Source organism: Megalobrama amblycephala, linkage group LG9, assembly GCF_018812025.1.
Source record: "Megalobrama amblycephala isolate DHTTF-2021 linkage group LG9, ASM1881202v1, whole genome shotgun sequence".
NCBI classification, from domain to species: Eukaryota; Metazoa; Chordata; class Actinopteri; order Cypriniformes; family Xenocyprididae; genus Megalobrama; species Megalobrama amblycephala.
The window spans coordinates 25313104-25336631 of NC_063052.1; the positions used below are offsets into that span (position 1 = coordinate 25313104).

A 23528-nucleotide genomic window follows, 5' to 3' on the forward strand; every position below is an offset into this window, starting at 1 on the left:
TAGCTGAGGAAAATAAGCATTTTCTAGTGTGTGGCGTAGGCAACATTTTTCAGTATCCTCTTTTTACCTTGAGAAATAAATGTGCACTTAGCAGTAATACGCAGAGCAAAAAAGAGCCGTGTTTTCACAAATAAGCATGAATGTGTATTTCTGAAACATGCACTTGTGGCCCGATGCTGTTTTCGCTAAAAATCAGTGCATTAACTGGTTCTTATCAATCCCCTGGGACTTTTTTGGTCAAAATATCAACAAGGGAGGAAGACATCCATGCCCATGTTTAGAGACCAGGGTGGCTGATATAGCACTGATATACATATAAAGCAATTTAAAATCAACATGAAATCGAAAATGACACTATTTATGTTCTTAAAAGGATGGTTCACCCAAAAATGACAATTCTTTCATCATTTACTCAACTTCATGTTGTTCCAGACCTATGTGACTTACACAAAAGAAGATATTTTGAAGAATGAGAACTGTTGTTGTCCAAATAATGAAAGTCGGTGGGCTCCAAAACAAAGCTGGACCATTTTCATTGCATGGGCGAAAAAAAAAAAAAATTTAAATTTTCAAAATATAATTGTTTGCGTTCTGCTGCAAAGTCATATAGGTTTGAAGAAACATGATGGTAAGAAATTGATTTTTTTAATTTTTGGATGAGCTATCTTTTTAATCTACATTTTAACCCTGCATCCCTATTTAGCATTAACCAAGCAGTTATTTGGGCATTGTTTTTTGCTTCTTAACCTAGAACATAAATTGGACTCAAAATTGCAAAAATTAAACACTTGACAAATTTGGAACGGACACAAAAACAAATCCTGTTTATCACCCAAGCAGACATGGTTATCGGTCAATGCTGAAATATTGTTGGAATACAGTATATCTATTACTAGAAGGAAGGTGCACTAAAGTTGGTTATGTATCCTCTTGTCTTTTATCTCACTCTCTATTTTTCTCCTGTGGCTGCACACACTCTTGACTCCCTGAGAGTTAGTACAGCATGGACCATGACAACATGACATGCCATTTCCACTTGCATTTTAGCATGACTCGCTGCGAGAACTTCCATCGCCTCTGCCAACAGCATTGAGGCAAGCTGCACCCCGCGCTGCATCCCTGGCAATAACTCAGACGCAATCTCACACTCAGAGGAGTCTAGCTTGGCTAGTGCATGAGAGAACTGGATCAATGTCACACACAGTCTGTGCCCTCTAACTACAGGGAAAAGGAGGACAAGAAAGAGCAAGAGAGAGTAGTCTATATGGTGTAATTTTATTGTAAACAAAGGGGTGGGGAGTTGGGGTAATTTTGTAGTATTGATTGTAAATGGATGCATATTTTTAAAATTTTGAAATAATATCTTTTGCTTTCATTACATTATTTATAATAGTGTACAGTTTTTAATTCCATACTTAATTTCAGGACATTACCATGTTTCTTTTTAGTATGTTCATTTGATTTTATTTTTTTTCTAGATACTTTTTTTCTTTTTCTTTAGAGGACTCTCCTCTGCCCTCTTTACCCTTGCTGAGCTGTTACACAGGATAGCTTTGTTAGTCTCAGCAGTGAAGGGGGCTATCTATCATAGTCAAGATATGGATGTTTGCCACTTTATAATTGCAAACCTGTGTCCTCTGCCAGGACTATTGACAAAAAAATCTCTTTAGGATCATTATGTAGGCATGCATACACGCACACATGCAATGATACATTTTCCCACACCTATTTCTTTTGAAGAAAAAAAAAAATGTTAAAGTGAATTTGCTTATTCAACAATCCATGTTAGAGATGCACTTTTTGGGGGCTCTTGTCTCATCTCTTTTTTTTTTCTCCCCCCCCCTCTGTTTTGTTTTCTCAGCCTATGTGCCGGAGGACGAGCTTAAGGCAGCTAAGATCGATGAGGAGCACCTGCAGGACGACGGGCTCTCCTTAGACGGTCAGGACGCAGAGTACCTGTGCAATGAAGAAGACGATGGGCGTGAACAGCTGAGCTACCAGAATTCTCCACTCAGCAATGGCACCAACCCAGACGCTGGGTACGGCTCACCCCTCAGCGACACCAGCGATCACCTGGCTGACTTCAAAAGCACCTCCTCCAAGGAGGGCCAGGATAAAGAGGAGGTTGAAGACATGGAGACAGATGCCGGACTATCATTGCAGGACAGCCTGGCGCAGATGAAAGCCGTCTATGCAAACCTGATTTCAGATGCTTCCTGGTCGAGTATCACAAAGGACATTATGAAAAGCAAGCAGGTTAGTGCTAGTAGCACTAACAGTACTCCAAGCAGCCACAAGGGGAACAACAGCGTTGTGAACAGCCATGCAAGTAATATTACAAGCAGCGGAGCTAGCAGCAGCAGCAATGCTAGCGCTAGCACAAAGACAAATGTGACGCCGAGCAGCAATTCTACAAAAGCCACCACATTAAACAATGCCAACAATGGAAACATCAATGGTGCTAACAGTGGGGGTGTTGCATATGACTGGCACCAAGCAGCACTTGCTAAAACCTTACAGCATACGCCCTACCACCTCATGCCTGAACCAAGTCTCTTCAGCACAGTGCAGCTGTACCGGCAAAACAATAAGCTGTATGGGCCTGTGTTTACGGGTGCCAGCAAGTTCAGATGCAAGGACTGTAGTGCAGCCTACGACACGCTTGTAGGTCTCACGGTGCACATGAACGAAACGGGCCATTACCGTGATGATAACAAGGACAAGGAGGAGGACAGGGGAAAGAAATGGTCCAAGCCACGGAAGCGATCCTTAATGGAGATGGAGGGCAAAGAAGATGCTCAGAAAGTCCTGAAATGCATGTATTGTGGCCACTCATTTGAATCCCTACAGGACTTGAGTGTCCACATGATCAAAACTAAACACTACCAGAAAGTGCCTCTCAAAGAACCAATGCCAGCTCTTGCCTCAAAGCTGGTGCCCTCCACCAAAAAGCGAGCGTTCCAAGACCTGATGTCTCCTTGCTCACCCGAGTCGATCTCCAGCACCCCTGGCATTCCATTGGCAGAGACTGCGCCCACCAAAGATCAGAAGATTTCCAACCCATATGTCACAGCTAATAACCGTTATGGCTACCAAAATGGTGCAAGTTATACCTGGCAGTTTGAGGCCCGAAAAGCTCAAATTCTTAAGTGTATGGAGTGTGGGAGTTCCCATGACACCTTGCAGCAGTTGACAGCCCATATGATGGTGACTGGACATTTTCTCAAAGTCACAAACTCCGCCTCTAAAAAGGGAAAGCAATTAGTGTTTGACCCTGTGGTGGAAGAGAAAATCCAATCCATTCCTCTTCCACCTACAACAACACGTTTACCAGCTCCCACTATCAAGTCCCAGCCTGATTCACCAATACACCCATCCACCATGGATGAAAGAAAGGAGCTGGAGGAGGAGAAAGTGGAAGAACCTGAGGAGAAAAAAATTAAGCAAGAGAAAGAGGATCCTGTTGAGAAGGTGGAAAAGACAGACAAACCCAGCCATTACAAATATCTAAGAGAAGAGGATCTTGAAGAGTCTCCTAAAGGTGGACTAGATATTCTCAAATCATTAGAAAATACAGTCTCCAGTGCAATCAGTAAGGCTCAGACTGGTACGCCCACTTGGGGTGGATATCCCAGCATTCATGCCGCTTACCAGCTCCAAGGATCTGTGAAACAATCTATACCTGCTGTCCAGAGTGTCCAGATTCAACCAACATTCAACGCCAGCAGCTTGAAATCTTTGACCTCTGACTCCAGCACTCTGATCCATTCTCCAAGCAGCCCATCACCACCTCCAAACCATAAAAGCAATGTTCTAGCAATGGAAGAGTTAGTGGAGAAAGTAACAGGAAAAATCCCTTCAAAGAAAGACAGGGATGAAAAATCAACTGAACGTGTTTCCAAACATCTCACTGCTGAATTACCCTCTCCTGTCCTCAAAGACCGAAAGGACCTTCAAAGACCAGGAGATCTTAGCAAGCCAACAAAGAATGGAATGGTAGATAAAGACCTAGACCACATTTCGGTTCGGGAAGGAGAATACAAGGAAAGCCATGCAGATAATCCTGTAAAGAACGGAACGGATGTCCACAAAACACAAGTCAGCAATGGTTGCGATAATTTAGGAATCATCACTGACCACTCACCAGAGCAGCCTTTAGTCAACCCTCTCAGTGCATTGCAGTCTATCATGAACACTCATTTGGGTAAGGCCTCCAAAACAGTCAGTCCACTCCTGGACCCACTAGCAATGCTGTACAAGATCAGCAACAACATGATGGAAAAGCCCATGTACAATCCCGCTCAGGTCAAGCAAGTCGAGTCCATCAACAGATATTATGACAATGACGACGATCAGCCCATGGACTTGACAAAGTCTAAAAGTGGCAATGGGCCCATAAACAATTGTTCATCCACTGTTATCAGCAACAGCAGCATCACAAACAGCACCCGACCCATCCTGTCAACGTTGTCTGAATCAGTCTCATCTCCTCTTCGAGAGAATGCCCTAATGGACATCTCTGACATGGTGAAGAACCTCACAGGTCGCCTGACGCCAAAGTCGTCAACCCCTTCCTCTATATCCGAAAAGTCAGATGCAGATGGCTGTGCTTTTGAGGATGGGCTGGAGGATCTTTCACCTGTTCAGAAGAGGAAAGGCAGGCAATCAAACTGGAACCCTCAGCATCTGTTGATTCTTCAGGCTCAGTTTGCGTCCAGCCTTCGAGAAACCCCTGACGGAAAGTACATCATTACAGACCTAGGTCCTCAGGAGCGTGTACATATTTGTAAGTTTACAGGTCTCTCCATGACCACCATCTCCCACTGGTTGGCAAACGTCAAGTACCAACTCAGGCGGACAGGTGGAACCAAGTTTCTGAAAAACATAGACTCGGGCCAGCCACTGTTCCTGTGTAGTGATTGTGCCTCCCAGTTCAGAACTCCCTCCACATACATTAACCACTTAGAGTCCCACTTGGGCTTTAGCTTGAAAGACCTCTCAAAGTTATCAATAGACCTCATAAGAGACCAGCAAGCAGTCACAAAAATGATCACAGACAAGACATTCAGTGCCCTTGGCTTGACTGATGAGGACTCTAATTCCATATTTCAGTGCAAACTGTGCAATAGGACTTTTGTCAGCAAGCACGCAGTGAAACTGCACCTCAGCAAAACGCATGGAAAGTCACCGGAGGACCATCTGATCTTTGTTACTGAGCTGGAAAAGTTAGAAAAAGCCTAAGGAAAGCAGGCTGGTGGCAGTGAAGTGACTGGATTGAGAATCATTGCACTACATCACTGTACTGCACTGCGCCTGAACTGAGCCTTCAAAATCAGTCCAACTTCTGTCGTGAAACTGCCTGATTGGACCATGATCTGTTTCGTTGTTTTTTTTTTTTTTTTTCTTCCCTCGTTTTTTAAGTCTCTTGATTTCTTTCTTGCTTTGTACTGTATTTATCTGATATGTGTCGGTTATGTGCATGTTTTTTTTCTTTTTTATTTCTCTCTCTCTGAGTGACTTCATATTCAAACAGAATTTACAATTTGTACTCTGTTGAATTGGAAATGAAACAAACATGGTATCCATGGGCATGGTCTAAAAGAAAATGGCAAAAGAACTTCTGAATAGAACGAGTTGCGTTGTACACTTACTATACATCAAAAGACTGACTTCATTAAAGCACTCTGTAGTGTTGAATGTTATGAGAATATGTATAAAATGAGACAGAGCTATTTTGTTAATTTGAGCTCAGATTTTCAGATATTGGCTTGACATAAATCAAACTGCAACCCTTTGAAGTGAAAACAATGAATTGTAGATTTTGTTGAGTCTTCTAAACCTTGAAGGATATTGAAGATTTTGACAGGCTGCCTATGATTATACACTTTGGTTTTTCAAAGGCATTTCTTTGTTTTTAATAATCATTGTTTTTTTGTTTTAAGTATCATTTTATACAGTAGCAATTTGAAACGTATGCTTTGGTACCACTATTTCTCTTTCTATGGTTTCGCTTTGGTTTCAACCTGTAAAGACTTAATTGAAATCTTATATACAGCACATATATTTAAATGATCAGCGAAGATGTGTAAATTTCCATCATCATATCTTGCCAATTGCCGCAGCTCAACATTGTTTGTATGGTGTGCATTCTTTTATATTGTCATTTTATATATAGTAAACAAAAAGGAAATAATATGTACAGAGATGTATATGCAGTATATGTGCTGTAGAACCACGATTCATCCTTTAGTTGAACAAAGTTCTCTGATGTGGTAAAAACGAATTGACTGAAGGAGTTGCATCGCTGTTGATGCATGGCGTATGAGAGGGAACCAAGCAATGCAAAACATGAAATACAGTACATTTCAATGTTTTATCATGCCATTGTGAAAAGTCCCATCAATTCCCTTAATTAAAAAAAGAAAAAAAAAATGTTTTTGTCCCTTAATTGTAAAATAAAAACTGAAGCATTTCTTGATTAATGCTGTTGTCCATTTGGTCATTCATGTGTTTTTCTCTTTTCCTACAATCAGCAATTAACTTGAAATCAAGTCCATCTTAGATTACTTCAGAGTCGAAATATTCTGAAGTTCCTTGTCCGTGTTTGCTTTTGTGATTGTTTGAATGCAGCACCTTTTCTTGCTGTATGTAAATGAGAGATGTTTCCAGACGCAAAACCTGCCAGTAAACAGGAAACTCTCTCGCTGGAGCCAAAATGGGCACAAAAAAAAACTTGTGGATTTAACGCTTTTCCGTAAAGCCTGTATATCTGGCTTCTCAGGACCGATTCTGTAGCATTGATCCAGCTCTACCTCCTTTTTTTTTTTTTTTGTTGGATCTTAGTGCAGTCCCTGTACGTATTCTATGTAAATTACAGCAATCATGACAACTGCGACATTGTGAGTACCTGCAGAGCAGAGTGAAACATCGGCAGATAGACGCAGTTTAAGCAGATTTGCATATTTTTTTCCCCTCTCTCCTGTTCTCGCAAGCACTCTCCAAGCATTTCACGGGGTTTTCAGACTTAGAAATAAATGCCCAATTTCTAGTGGGAATCAAAGATTTACTCTTTTCAGCTCAATTACTGAGTGATTATACGTGTGGACACAGGGGGCTTGAGGGGAAACGAAACAAGAAGGGGAAAGGACTGAAATATGCAGTGTTTGCACAATAATCTCAATCTCCATTTGAAGCCGCTTTAGGGAGTTGCAGTATCAAACCCCTTGTTAGTTGCCCTATTTGAGAGTATCCTCTCACTCAAATTGGCATGTTTTGATTTCCCAGTGGTCCCATACTGAATATTCTGAGCCTCCATCTGCTAGTTTTGCTTTCCTCAATTACTGTAATTCTTTTTCATTTTCATTCGGAAGGCAGCATATCTGTGCAAACGATCAGAAATATTAAGCCATATAAATCCAAAAGTAACCAACTACTTTTGCATAAATAGTCAAATTTGTCATCCAGAGAATTATTTTTACACGTGAAGGAAGCAAGTTTAGGCTTTGAATATGTTCTGGAGTAGATTTACAACTATTAATTCATTCAAGTCATGGTTTTGGCGGAACTTTTCCACATGTTGGAATATCCTCAATATAATAACCTGAAAGCATTATTGTTATTGAAATCAAACCTTTTGAGTATGGAACAGATTTAAGTGTATTATAAAATTAAGCCTTCCATTTCCTTCCACATCTGGGGTCCCGACGCACATGAAGATAAAGCGGTCGTGCCAGGTCTCTCTCAAAGAAGTGACTTGCTGCCTATGCGCAGATTTCACATGCTATGAGAAAACAAAAGGTTTCGAAGCGTACATTTGTGTCTTAAAGCTCTGGAAAACACAAAGGTGAGACAATGTTGAAGACTGAACGTAAACACTGAGGGTTTTGAATGCCCTGCAACTTTGTGTGTAAGGCAGAAATATTTTTAGCAGTAAACAAGCATGTCGCTGCAAGTACATTCTTCCTTTAAACATTAATCATGATAGCAATACATTTCTGTTTGTGAAAGTATGCATTTAGAATGAAATTCTTAATTCCATTGACAATGGTGATTGATTGATCAAACAAATAGCTTAGACGTCAAAACAGATCTCCGCTTTCGCTTACCTGTCTAAAATACTAAGATGTTTCAGGACAGGACGAAGGGTTGAAGGAAAGCAGAATTTTGAATAAGTCTTTGCACGTCAAACATCAGTGTCATTACTGATGCAACTCATCACTGTGAATTCATCAGCTTAACCTTCTCATGTTTTATTGTTTCACTCCACGCAAACAGGAAATAAATAATCTCAGTCTGTTTCTTTGCTGCTCAATCTCACAGACAGACGGTGAAGCATAAATATGATGCCACACAAAAGAATTCATTGATAGTAGGGCTATGATGAATTTTAACTGGTTACAATTTGTCATTTTCAAAAGGCAAAGCTGTGAGACCTCATCGTAATTTAAAAGTTCCCTATCAAATTGCACACTTTCTCCTGAGAGGAATAAGATTGAATATAATGAAATCTGGAAAATGACACATTGTGGGCTGTGAATGACAGTATTTTTGAATATAAAATGGAAAAAAAATAAACTTTTAGCCAACATCCATCTAAGTGGACAGTTTTTTGGCCAAAAACATTCATTGGTATCTTGAAAAAAAGTGTCATAATTTGCTTTCCAAAAGACGTTCAGTCTCTGTAGAACACAAATGGAGATGTTTATCAGAATGTTCAGAGTTTTAGTCACTGTCACCAATCATTTTATAAACCCTTATGCTAAATGGCTTCATTTGCGTTCCATAGATGAAACATGAAACGGATGACATGAGAGCGAGTAAACGATGACAGAGTTTTCATTATTGCGTTCACCTTAACCCCAAAACCTGGCTTCCTTGAGTCAAACACTCAACTTTAAAAACACATTCAGCTTGAAATGCACCAACAGTGACAACTTAAAGTGTTCCTCGCATCAATTTTAAATGTTTTAAGCCTTTAAAAACTCATTTGATACCCTCTGCGCTGACTATTTCTAGACTGAATTTGTTATTCTTAAGCTGTCCGCAATGAGGCCTGTGTTTCTGTCAAACGACAGCTGTCAAACTACAAGGCAGAATGTGTAAAATTGAATCACAGTTGAACACTGTAGAAAACAAAGGGCTGTCAGATAAATGCACATGGCAGAATAAATTGTGAGCCCGTTTGATTGGCAGCTCTAGGACGAAACGTACATTTCCGAGAATAAATATCGCTGGAAAACTTTGAGTCCCATCAGGTGATGGACTGCGGGATCATTGCATTAAGACTTATTTGATGCTTCCTTCCCAACGGATGTGTGAAGTGTTGGGGAGACGGCGTCACAAATAGTTGTGTTCCTGTCAAAAGTGAGCCGTGTTTGGAGATGGAACGTCCCACTTATTCATCTGCGTGCGGATAGCGGCCTGAAGAATGGAGATGTGACAAAATCGCTTCTTTATAGAATAATGACGGCTGACATGGGGCCTAATGGATGCAGTGTTTTTAATCTCTGTGAAGGCTCAGCCCGGTGATGGACTCGGCTGCCAGGCCTACAGGTGTGCTGTGACAGCCTGTCTATTCTACTGCTCATCACTCACGCAGAGCAGAGACGACCAGCTACATTTCAGCTCAATCCGCTCAGACGCTGTATTGCACTTGAATGCAAAGCGGTGGGGAGTGGCACCGTAACCCGGCCGGAAACTTCTCTGGCTTCTTTATGTAGAGGTTAAGAGGGTTAAGTCCAATGTTGCACAGGATACGTCAAGTTGGGTATGATGGGAAGAAGAACAAGTCCAGCTTAGTCAGGCAGACGCTTTCTACACAGGCAAAATGTAGATAAACTGCTGGATATTTAAGGAGAGAAATTTAAAAAAAAAAAAAAAAAAAGAATTTCATTAAGGCCGCATTTACACTGCAGGTCTTGATGCCCAATTCTGATTTGTTGACTATATCCAGTTGGTTTTTGACAACCAGCTTACATCTTCTTTTAAAAGTGACCAATATCCGATATCTGCATTTACACTATATGCTTGGCGAAACAACCCAAGTACTGAACCGGAAAAGCTTAGGCCAAAAAGGAAAGAAAAACAGCGTGATCTGCAACAGAAGCAGATGAAATGATAATACAAGCTTTTGCTTCCACACCATCTTTAAAGTTTTCTGTAACAACCCTGTATTTTTGTTTGCTTTGTCTCTTCACCCCAAAGGCTCATGACATAAAATTTCAGCATGACTCCACTGGGTTAAGCCTTCGTCCTCCATTGCGCCATTTAAAAAAAAAAAGAGTCATGTGATCGCGGTTGACATCATCCACCACCATCGCTTTTTCAATGACGCACGACTCGCATTGATGGGAATATCCGATCTGTTTTACATTTGTCAAGTGGCCCTTCGTTACTTTTATTACTTTTACACATGACAAATGCAAATCATTTTATGTTTGTTTATGTTTCAATAATTTTTCAGTGTTCAGATATGAAAAAATGCTGTTCAAATGTATACATGGTGATTTTCTACACCTTTATTGTTGAAAAAGTTGTTAATTTGATTGATTTTAAATAGATTTTTAGCCATTTAAAAAAAAGAGTCATGTGATCGCGGTTGACGTCATCCACCACCATCGCTTTTTCAATGACGTACGACTCTCATTGATGGGAATATCCGATCTGTACATGCATCGCATTCATATCAGATTTATTTCCACATATGAATGAGGCCTGAAACCGATCTGAGAATATTGGAATCCATGTGCTTTTTTCCTGCTTACATGTTCATGGGTCATATGTGATCTGGGAGGATTGGATCCATAGGCGTAATTTGCAGGTGGGACGGGTGGGACATGTCCTTACCACTTTTTGAAAGGGTCAATATTGTCCCCACCATTTTTTGAAACATCTCATGGCACAGATATCTAATACAATAGAAACACCTCTAGTTGGTTATCAATTTGTGTTAATAATAGGTGATCTGGTGCTGGGATGTGTTGTTTTTGAAATCATGTTGAGTGCTCGTTGTCGCTTTTATCAACAGTGTTCTCTTGGCGCTCGTGCACACTGCACAGTCTTCACACGGACGAGCGCTTCAATCTATCGCTTAACTGTTGCAGAGACTCTCTATTCGTTCCGTTGAAATCACAAAACAAATTACACATAAACGTGTCCCTGCTCTTGATATACACTGATGAACATCTTTGATTTTAATGAGAAAAAAATAAATAAAAAATCATACATGGATGGATTAAAACCCAGAACCTCTTGTACACTGAATGAAAATGCTGCCACTAGTCCAGCACAATCTATTATCAAAAGTGGATCCACATATTTATTAACTAATGTACATCCTCTCGAGACTAATGACATATTGTATTATAGCAGATGTAAGGAAGAAACTATCATATTAATTTTAATATCATATTATTATTATTATTGTAATAATACAATACACCCCCCCCCACACACACACACACATACACATTCCTGTCCCACCCACTTTTTAAAACAAAGTTACGACACTGATTGGAACACTTGAACCATGTAATATAAATGCAGCCATATTAGCCTATTTTTTGCACTTTGTTTTACATTTGTCAAGTGGCCCTTCATTACTTTTATTACTTTTACACATGACAAATGCAAATCATTTTGTGTTTGTTTATTTTTCAATGTTCAGATATGAAAAAATGCTGTTCAAATTTATACATGGTGATTTTCTACACCTTTATTGTTGAAAAAGTTGTTAATTTGATTGATTTTAAATAGATTTTTAGATAGATTATCATTTAAACATCTCATTGGTGCATTGTTTAATGTTTGTGTGAAAGATTCTCATTTAATATTATAATTGATTGATTATAGTTTGAGGTAAGCATTTTCAGATAATATTGACACCACCTTAGAAAATGGTAATTAATTGTATTGAAATTATTTATATTAAGTTATATTAAAATATTTTATAATGACCCATAGTGATTGTATCATTCTGAGGACTGTTTCATCCTGTTACAGGATGTAAGGGTGTACAGGATGTATTTTAAAAGACTTAAAAGACTTTCTTACAATTTCTGACCTATTAAGATGTCTGAATGCAGCTGGAAGTGATTTTTTTTGCCATTCACTCAACAGTGAATGATTGAATTTTGAATCTTTGCAAGACTGCTTTGTGAGACACAAGCTTCTGCAAATGTTGCTGTGGGATTTGTATGCAATTTCAGATTAAATTGATGTAGGGAAAAGTCAGCGAGTGAGAGTGAGAAAAAGAAGGCAGGGAACGAGAAAGATCTGTGTGAATTAATGAGCACAAATATGCTTCTGTGCCATTATTCGTTGCTGAAAAATGTGTATTCTTACTCCCTGACGGCCCAAGCAGCTGAGAGAAAGTAACTGACTTTGTTGTTGCGTTTCTGTGATTGTTCTTTCAGATTCAGCTGAGTTTCCTCTCAAAGGCTTTAGACTGGCTTAACACATTTGTTTATCTTCGCGCTGTACAGGTACAGCAAGTGAAAAGTGTTTCTTCTCTTTACTTTACTACACAGTATTCATCAACAACTGAAAGACTTAAATGACAGATGGGTATTACTATTGCTGAAATGACTTGTCATGTTTGCACCTTTGATTTAGTAAAAGTAACTCTACAACAAATATCTCTACTATGTTTTCAATGTGGGAATGTACTTTCAAACTGTAGCATGGCAAGCTACAAGCTAATTATAAATTAAAGTAGCTAAGCAGTCAAGTGTGTGTAATTTTCAAATATATTAAAATAGACTAATTATTTTAGAGTATTTTTACTGTATTTTTCTTTCTGACCCCAAACTTTAAAAAGGTAGTGTATTTTTCTTTCTCTAAACAAGCATTTTGAATAAAATCGATTTGGGTGACAATAAATTTACACTAACTTAAAAACAATAAAACATTCAACTAAGTATTAGCATGTTGAAAATCAGTATTCATGAAAAATCTTAGTGCAAAGAGTTGCTCCTAGTGACAAAATTCTAAGAAAATTCTTAGAAAGGTGGGTGTTTCCTTAAAGAAAATATCCTAGTAAAGACACTACACATTAGACTGTGCAAGGATCATGTTTGTGACCAATCTTATTAGAGACACGCTAACATCTCTGACACAGCACAGCAATACCATAGTGCCAGAAATGGAAGTAATCACTACATTAACTACATTAACATATTTGGCAACTGGAAATATGCAAATATGCAGCAGTGATGATTTGGGTCTGTCACAGCCTTCAATAAACAAAGTGATCAGACAATTACAGCACTTTCAGAACCTCTTACTGTGTTGATGTTCATTTCCTATCAAATACATTAACATCATGGTAAATAAAAAATAAAGAATATATACTATATTGCCAAAAGTATTGGGACACCCCTCCAAATCATTGAATTCAGGTGTTCCAATCACTTCCACAGGTGTATAAAATCAAGCACCTAGGCATATAGACTGCTTCTACAAACATTTGTGAAAGAATGGGTCGCTCTCAGGAGCTCAGTGAATTCAAGCGTGGTAACGTGATAGGTTGCCACCTGTGCAATAAGTCCATTCATGAAATTTCCTCACTACTAAATATTCCATGGTCAACTGTTAGTGGTATCATAACAAAGTGGAAGCAACTGGGATCAACAGCAACTCAACCACAAAGTGGTAGGCCACGTAAAATAACAGAGCAGAGTCAGCGCATGCAGAGGCGCACAGACCAACTTTCTGCAGAGTCAATAGCTACAGACCTCCAAACTTCGTGTGGCCTTCAGATTAGCTCAAGAACAGTGCATAGAGAGCTTCATGGAATGGGTTTCCATGGCCGAGCAGCTGCATCCAAGCCTTACATCACCAAGTGCAATGCAACGTGTTGAATGCAGTGGTGTAAAGCACGCCGCCACAGGACTCTAGAGCAGTGGTGTAGTCTAGTTTTTTGTAGTGAGTATACTGTGATTTTTTCCCCTCCCAACCTCATACTCACCTGTCCTACAGCGAAACCCCATAAGCACCGCCACACTCATTAATGCATATAGTATGCATCTGATCTAGGCTACATGTAATTGAGAGCATTCTGAAAGACTTAAATCTGGGCAAAACAAGACTTTAACAGCCAATGACATTCACAGCTGGAGACTGGATGATTTTCTACTGTTTAGTGTCAATCATCATCTAACTCAGCCAGTTAATATAACCTTAGAAATTACATGAATATGGTCCCTGGATCATAAGTTTTATCAACTGGCAAGTTTCAATGCACATTTAAGAGTGCAAGTTGCAACTATTATTACAAAATGCTGGGTTAAAAACAACCCAAGTTGGGTTGAAAATGGACAAACCCCGCAATTGGGTTGTTTTAACCCAACTATTGTGTAAAAACTGCTGTATTGCTTGCTTAAAATGAACCCCAAATAGGTTGGAAATGAACATTTACTAATATTAAATATAATAATTAAACAATAACCATTTAAATTGTTTATTAATAAATTATCACCTTTTGATTATTATTGTTGCCTCTAGTAATTATGTATCAGATTTTTAATTTCCAATCTATTTTGGGTTCATTTTAAGCCAGCCATATAGTAATTTTTAAACAATAGTTGAGTTAAATAAAACTACCCAGCAGGTTGGGCAATTTAACCCAACCATTGGGTTAAAACAACCCAATCCATTTTCAACCCAACTTGGGTTGTTTTTAACCCAGCATTTTTAGAGTGTAACAGTAATGGAAAGATGAGGCTTATCAGTATGTCACTATTTCACCCCGTTTGGATTTTATTTTCTGGTTTTCTGTAGTTTTCCTGCCAATCTTTCATCATAGTTATGCATTTCAATTCACTAACTTGAAATTCGATTCAATATCAGTTATTTTTGATATACTGTATATCAATACATGGCAAATTTTCTCAAGAAAAAAAAACCCAACTAATGCAAATGGAAATCATTCGGTACTACATTAATATTGAAGGTTAAAATGAACTGATTTGTATACAAATTTAAACTACACTTAAGGATTTTTTGGTAAAAAATAAAGTAGGCCTAGCCTACTAACTTTAAAATTATCCAATTCCTTTTTTGAAATATAAATGGTGGCTGTCAACTTGATGGATTTATTCAAACATTCATTAGGCTATTGAAGAACATTAAAAATTATAATTAGGCCTAATATGCAATGTGCATATATTTAGCTAAATGCTCCTCTCTAGAGTACACTTTTCTAGCTGACTAATGAGTTTATGGTCACTGAATATGTTTTTCTGAGGTAAATGTGACATTACATGACATTGTTTACAAGCTGTTATAACGTCTTTCCGCGGTTAAAACACTGATTACGCGAATACACGAGACATGATACGGATTTAGTTAAGTTGTACTGTATATTTTAACATACCTTCGAAAGTTCATTCATGTTTATTTCGCGCTGTAACTGGTATTAAAGGTCCCGTTTTTCGTGTTTTTTTTGAAGCTTTGATTGTGTTTATAGTGTGCAATATAACATGTGTTCATAATTTACTTATCTGTATACCGCTGTTTCCACTGTCATAAAAACGGGCTGATGACTTCCTTGTTCTATGAAGTCCCTCCTTCAGAAATACGTAACGAGTTCTGATTGTGCCAGCGGTTCCTGTGTTGTGATTCGACAGCAGCTTAGCTTACCGGTTGTGATCCATAAACAACGCCTTCTCCAGACAAAGAGAAGTCCCAAACAAAGGTGATTGGACTGCGGGATGAAAATAACAGCGTTTCGACGACATGGCGACAAACGCACTCTACAAACGCAACTCTTGCTCTTCTCCGTGGGAGCGCAACAAGACCACGCCCCCTTTTTTTGTGTATTCCTGTGGGCGGAGGTTAGTCAAAAAACTCTTTTAGTGACGTCATTAAAGAAGGAAGTAGAGGGATGTAGTCCAAACTGGCCGTTCGATGTAGGCGACTTCTGTTAAATAAAATATCTCGCTTGGCATTGAACTTTGAGCTTTAAAATTTGACAGATTTTATTTATACTCTAACAACAACATTACACACTAACTAAAGTTTGAAACATGGGATCACAAAGAACGGGACCTTTAAAGCGGAGGAGTTCACGTGCGCTTCATGTTGCCGCCGCTTCTCTTGAACTGATGTTACAGCGGTCACAACACATTAAAGAGCGCCAAAACGGTATTTATGTTTTTTCATTCTGTAGTAAAATGGCCAGAATTTGAAATATGAGACTACGTTTCATGTCAAAAGCAACAAACGACAAATCTTATTGTGATTTACTGGATGGTTACGTATCCTCGCGCTTTTTTAAGTGGGTATACGGAAATCCTTGACATTTCCTAGTAGGTATACGGCGTATACCTGCGTATCACGTAGACTACACCACTGCTCTAGAGCAGTGGAGACGTGTTCTCTGGAGTGACGAATCACGCTTCTCTGTCTGGCAATCCGATGGACGAGTCTGGGTTTGGCGGTTGCCAAGAGAACGGTACTTGCCTGACTGCATTGTGCCAAATGTAAGTTTGATGGAGGGGGGATTATGGTGTGGGTTTGTTTTTCAGGGGTTGGGCTTGGCCCCTTAGTTCCAGTGAAAGGAACTCTTAATGCTTCAACATACCAAGACATTTTGGACAATTTCATGCTTCTAACTTTGAGGGAACAGTTTGGGGATGGTCCCTTCCTGTTCCAACATGACTGTGCACCAGTGCACAAAGCAAGGTCCATAAAGACATGGATGAGTGAGTTTGGTGTAGAGGAACTTGACTGGCATACACAGAGTCCTGACCTCAACCCAATAGAACACCTTTGGGATGAATTAGAGTGGAGACTGTGAGCCAGGCCTTCTCACCAACATCAGTGCCTGACCTCACAAATACGCTTCTAGAAGAATGGTCAAAAATTCCCATAAACACACTCCTAAACCTTGTGGAAAGCCTTCAAAGAAGAGTTGAAGCTGTTATAGCTGCAAAGGGTGGGTCAACTCCATATTAAACCCTACGGATTAAAAAATGGGATGTCATTAAAGTTCATGTGCACGTAAAGGCAGGCATCCCAAAACTTTTGGCAGTATACTGTATATATATATATATAATATGTGTGTGCATGTGTGTGTGTGTGTGAGTACAGTAAAACAGGAAAAATTATGCCTGTAATTTCAAAGTGAAGGCTTACTGTATAATAGACCATACTTAAAGGGATCATATCATGAAAATTTTACTTTTTCCATGTTTAAGTGCTATAATCGGGTTCCCGGTGAATCTACTAAACCAGAAAATGTGAAAAAGGACAACCCAGTAACTTTGTTTTGGTAAGCCTTTCTCTGCAAGCATGCGAAAAAATTAGCTGTTCAGATTTCGCTCCCCTTGTGACGTAGGAAGGGGATCTTATAATAATATTATCGCCCCTTAATCTGCACGTTTCCACCCACAGAGCCGCCATTTTGTTTTCACAAGTGACAATGGTGGACCAGTAACGTCCTAGAGTGCAGCTGTTCTGCACAGTTTAGCTACAACCCTCATCAAACACACTTGAATGTCTTCAGGATCACTAAAGCTACATGAAGGAAGGTGAGTTGGGACGGAGCAAAACTCTGCAGGAAAGCAGCACTCCCTAAGCTTGTGATATGTCGCAGCTATGTAAACATTATCACTGATCTGTTAACGGCTATAATAGTAAACATGAGTCTCTATAAACTCCTGGCATCTGAGCCACTTAGGATGCAGTAGTGTAATTTGATTTATGAAGGGAATGTGTCCAGATAAATTCATATACCAGTCTGTGCAAGTCATTTTACACCAGACTGCTTTGCACACGAAGGTCAGCAAAACACAAGATTAGCAAAAAAGTTGATTCTCAAAGATCGATACCAACTGTTCATATATATTTTCAATGTTTGCAAATTGTCTTTCTGAATGTGTTTTGTTAGCACGTTGCTAACGTACTGTTAAATGTGGCTAAAGTTACCGTTGTTTCTTACTTTATTCACGGAGATCAGAGCCATGTCGTTATTTTCATTTTTAATCAGAAAATGCTTGCAGTCTGTATAATTCATAAACGCATCTTCATTCTTATTGAGTCTCTCCAACAGTAGCTTTAGCCACATTAGCCGTGCAGCGCGCTAACAAACTCATTCAAGATTGAATGTTAACAAATGTCCACAAAATACATACCATACCTACGTGATCTGTTATATTTGCTGTGTGAGCTTCTCCTGGTGCACATTTTTTTCTCCCACCCAAAAATAGGCAGTTAAAACATGGTATAATAAAAAATCCACTGGGTATTTGGAGCTGAAACTCACACATTCTGGGGACTCCTGAGACTTCTATTGCATCTTGTAAAAGGGGACATAATAGGTTACCTTTAAAGGCGCTCTTTTTTTCCTTCTTGGACAACCAACCAATCAAAGTCTTCAAAAGACTGTGTCATACCTAGCAACAGGGTCAGCCTAACCTCCTCACTAAGATGAAAGTTTTTGTCTTTTCCTCACTCAGAGTTGCTCTCAGATTGGTCCCGAATTGCTCTTAAGCTAAGACTCCTACTTAGAAATTTTTAAGCTAAACTGGGTACTTTCTGAGAGGATTCTTAGAAGCTTTAAGAATACGGGCCCAGATCTAAAACAGCTCACAGCTACACATTACAATAGTAAAAAATAAAATATTTTATTAGGTAAATTGAATTGTCTAAACAAGCCAATTCACTAGAATGAATCAGACTTTTGAACATTACAAATACAAGAGAGTAGTTTAAAAAAACTTGGAACTTTGAATTTTCCGTCATTTATGACCAAACACTTCCCTGCCATTGACGGAATTTTCCGGCAATCCATGTTTTTACTGTTATAGTAAGGAGGCCCTATTACACATCTTCCAAAAGAGCAAAGAATTTCTGGATCAAAACACAGACGAAGAAGAAGCAGAAACAAATGATAGAAGCATTGCTTATGTATGTGTAAAATAATGCGATCATCAAACATTTAACAGCATATAAATCAAAATTCAATGTTACCGAATGAAATGTCGAACCCATGAAGAGGTATAGGACTGTGAAGCTTTAGGTGTGTTGTTGGAAGCAATCTACTTTATCAATGTTTTGATCATCATTCTGAATCCGACCCGGATGTCTTTGAAAAAAAAAAAAAAGATTTTCTCAGTTTTTTGTTCAAAATGTTTTTTTATTTTATTTATTTAGTTTTTTTTTTTTATGAAACTTACCCACATTCAAGTGTTGATCAAATAAGAATGCATGAATTAGAATAAAATGTTTTTTGTTTGTTTTATTTTGTTTAAAAGCAGATACTCTGTTCTTTCTTTTGATATAGGCCTATTGTGTTTTCAGATATTCATACAACAAAATATTCTGGGGGTCATGAAAGTTGTGAAAATGATCAAAAATGCTGACGCTGGCTGTCAAATTAAAAAAAAAAAAGAAGAAAAAAAAGAAAAACGCTGGCGGGGAAAGAGTTAAAAATTATGAAGACATGATTTTTTTTTTTTTTTTTTTTTTTTTTAAGTACTGCAATAGCCTATTTCATAAAAAAACTAAGAATTGTCAATTTTGATTTCTTGAAAAAAATTTTTTCCTGTATTCAGTCCAGTGTTTTTTTTTGTTTTTTTTTCTTTCTCTCGGACACAATCCAGAAAAGTTTACACATGTCCTGCCTTACAAGATGTCCAGTGTGGGTTTTTTTTTTTCTGTTGTGTTGCAAGTCAGACACTCAAAACTGTGTTCCACACCATCCACCTTCCACCTTTACAAACAACACGAGCATGTCCACCCCATCGCCAGCTTAACCTGACACGCGTCTGCGCTGTGTGTTTTTTTCCCCCGTCTGCTTTTTCTGGTTTGGTTTTGTTTTGTTTTAATCAGATGGAGGGTCTCTACTGACGATGTCACGTCTGGGCTCACACACGCACGCTCAGAAGGACAGTGGGCTGTCCGGTGTAGCATCATTAGCTCAGCGGAGACGTGGCGGCCCTGACACATGTCGAGCGGCGTGCAGCCAACCCACGGACGAGCACGAGTCGCTCCTGCATAATTTGAAGGTAACGCCGCATTTCTGTGCAGGCATGCTGTCAGTGGTCCACGGAGAACAGGGGACACTAGGGTGGGGGGAGACAAGGAGAGACGGAGAGGGGAAGAAATTTATCCAGAGAGCTGTAGTGGTCTTCCTTATTCCTGCTTCTCCTTCTGGAAAAACCTGTGCGCTTCTTCTTCTAACATGGTTTGAACTCACCATCTGACAAGTCAGAGTTTCGAATGTCAGTCACAGCTGATTCTTTTCTTTCTTTTTTTTTTTTTTATAAACTGACATTGTTTTTTTATATATGCTGCTTTTTAAAATGCCGCTCTATATAAAAAAATCCTAAAGTTGGGGTTAATGGGAACAATGTAAGTATAATCCCATGTCAATGCTAACCATTAGCATTCCCAATAGTCTCAACAGCACTTGCTCGGTATGTGATTTGAAATCATCCATCTTTGCTCAGTTCTGCTGCCAGGTTGTTGTTACCTGAGCTAAAAATGACGTAATGACAGCGCTGATTGGCTGATGCCACCACAAAAATACACACAGTTCCAAGTGCTTGCCTGAGCTATGACATTAAAGGCTTTGGACCAAAACAACAAACGTCCATTTCACGAACTAAAATAAATGGGACGCTGGTAAGACATTTATGATATGAGGAGTTTTCAAACAGGCCGGAAGAGAGTTCTCACAGTGTTCTGTGGAAAGTTTGAGAGAGAGAAAATAACAATGCATTTATTGCATGTATTTTTGAAGTGATTTCAGTTGGATTCAAAATGTTTCTCTTTAGGTTTATATATCTAGAATTACTCTAATAATAATGTGTAGAGAACAGATAAACTTAATATTTTCCAGGTAATATTTTAATAATTTGCTATGTACAGTAAAGTCGGCATAAAAACCAAATATAAAATTTTGCATAATATAATAAACACTTTTTCCTTACACAATATAAAACAAATTAATATTGAGTAACTTAGATTATAGACAGAATATTTCTAGTCATTTGGACTATTTTTCTCTGCCAACTAAATCGTGAAGTTTTTTTTTTTTTTTAAATCAGAATTAAACAGTAGTGACTGAATGAATCAGTATTTTTAAATGAATCAGTTGTATAAATGACTCAATGTCTTACACATAAAAAACAGCAAATTGTTTAATTCCTGTAAGAATCAGTTGCTATATTAAGAACTGCACACATACTACTCTTACTACTCTTACATCTTTCTATTACAGCAATATTAATAGTATGCGATTCCAAATTCAGCGTTTTTGAACAAATCAGTTAAATGAGTGATTTACTGACTGACTCAATGTTTTGAATGAATGGAATAAATAAATGATTTGATGACTCATTCATAAAAGCTGTCACTTGTCGCCACCTACTGGTGTAAAATGCAGAAAGAGTCACTGTAAAATACTCACCACCACTAGGCTATATCAGCGCTGTTGGACTAATTTTGATTAAAGTCGGTATGATACAGAAGTTGCGATAATTTTTTCTTTCTTATTGTGATGTATATCCAAGTGAAACAGCTTCTCTTACAAGAAAAATACTTAATTTTGTCCATCGGTTAGGGGTGTAATGGTACACGTATTCATACCGAACCGTTTCGGTACAGGGCTTTTGGTTCAATGCACGTGTGTATCGAAGCATTACATTGCAACATTGTAGCCCAACCACCAATAATCGCAATAAATTCTGCGTTTTGTTACTTTCGATAGAAACAAAGTGTCATCCTTCAAATTCTGTCCATGAAATCACAAAATTTAAACAGAAAATGCAGTTTTGACATGCTTTGATGCGGCGCATACAGGCGCCTCAGTTCAACCGGGAGCGAGCGCGGAGTGCGAGTGAACGCGATCATCTCTTCCTCTTTAATACTAGTTAAAAAATAAACATGAAAGAACATCTGAAAGTATGTTGAAAGATACAGTACAACTTACTGAAACGGTCATATCTCATGCAATTGCTCAATCAGTGTTTCAATGGCGGAAAGACATCAATGAAAGCTTGTAAACAATATGTCATGTAGCATTTAGAAAAAGCCATTCAGTGTCCAAAGTTTGTTAGTTCGCTAGAGAAATTAACTCTTTCGCTTAATATAGCCTATATAATCATTATATTTTACTTAACCTTTTAGTGATGTCCTGATTAGGCTATTTAATGTATGTTTAAATAAATCTGTTGTGAAAATGACAGCCACTGGGTAGAAATGATTATATTTCAACAACGAATTGGAGTAAAAATATTTAGAAGATAATGCAAAAACTGCCTTATGTGCAGCTTACGTGTTTGCATACAATTTGTTATTTGAGTGTTTATTATTTTATCTAAAAATAAAAAGCAATTGAATTTAGGCTAATAGTTTGGGCTCAGTTGTTAACCTTTAATATTATAGTAGCATAATGTTCAAGTTAGGGCTCCCTACATAGTTTATAGCATTAGCAGAGATCTTTTTTTTTTTTAATCCTTAAGAAACTTTTAGTTATAATTTAATATATTTAAAGACAAAAACACAATTTGTTCAGTAAACCACTGTTTAATAATAAAAAAACAATTTTAAAACCATACCGAACCGTGACTTCAAAACCGTTACACCTCTACCATCAGTTAGTGATTGAATTGTTGTGGTTTGCTGTTGCTGTGATCTCAGGTGAGTGACAGGTTGTACAACATTATTTCATAAGAATACATGGGAAGTGATGAATGTTCAGTGGTGGAAAGATGCATTTTGCTGAGTAGGGCTGCAAGATAGACTGGGTAAACCCAGCCTGATCTGCCGGCGATTTGATTTCACCCGGCAACTCAGTCTGGAAACCCGTACATTCATTTCTACTGCTTCTGTTATACTTTTGCGGGAACCAATCACAGACTGGCTTTATCCACCTTGCTCGCTGTTGGCGGGTATAACATGATGACGATAGAGAAGCGACGGCAAGCATGACCGTCAATCCAATTCCTTTTAACCTCTCGACGATGCTGAATGACTTCTTTAGTTTAGCAAACAAATCGCTAGAGTGGGTGGAAATACCACTCACTTTCATGTTTTTTTTTGCACAACCTGCAAAAATCGCTCGATGCCATTGCTGCTTCTGCAAACCGCTGATCAATGCTACAAACCAATACAAACTAAACCCGTCTGGAGTTTTCGCGTCGCTCTGCAAAGTATGTCACCCGGATCGTTGAACTGATTAGTTGAAGGACTATACAATTGCGTGAATAATGCTCGTTGATTACGCCTCTTGTGCAGTAGAAAATTCATAGCAATCTCCCCAGACCAATGTTCAATTTTAAATTGGGCTTGGTCTGGTGATAGCCAGACAAGCTGCAAGATTTATCGAGATTAAACCACACAAGATTTGGCAAAGGCTGCGATTATTTTATGTGCAGCTTGTCAGAGCTGTACGGCTCTGTGAACAGTAGTAAATGCTTCTCCAACTGAAAGCCAGAGGGCGCTCTTGTGAAGAAACTCCAAATATGCCCTACCACAGAAGAAGATAACACGTGTCATATCACTGTAGCTGAATAAACAGA

At 38.6% G+C, this 23528-nt stretch overlaps 1 protein-coding gene and 1 long non-coding RNA gene across 12 annotated transcripts in view; both read left to right on the forward strand.

Moving 5' to 3' along the window:
- The window catches only part of tshz1 (teashirt zinc finger homeobox 1), a 324830-nt gene extending 318336 nt beyond the window's left edge, over positions 1-6494 (forward strand). For all 10 annotated transcript variants that reach the window (XM_048202353.1, XM_048202349.1, XM_048202351.1 and 7 more), the window contains one exon: positions 1862-6494. In XM_048202353.1, the coding sequence (XP_048058310.1) occupies positions 1862-5241 (3380 nt within the window). In that variant the 3' untranslated portion in view covers positions 5242-6494. The remainder of the gene's footprint in view (positions 1-1861) is intronic.
- Positions 6495-19701: 13207 nt separating this feature from the next.
- The window catches only part of LOC125275433, a 71554-nt gene continuing 67727 nt past the window's right edge, over positions 19702-23528 (forward strand). For both annotated transcript variants that reach the window (XR_007186442.1, XR_007186443.1), the window contains exon 1: positions 19702-20009. This is a non-coding gene — a long non-coding RNA (uncharacterized LOC125275433). The remainder of the gene's footprint in view (positions 20010-23528) is intronic.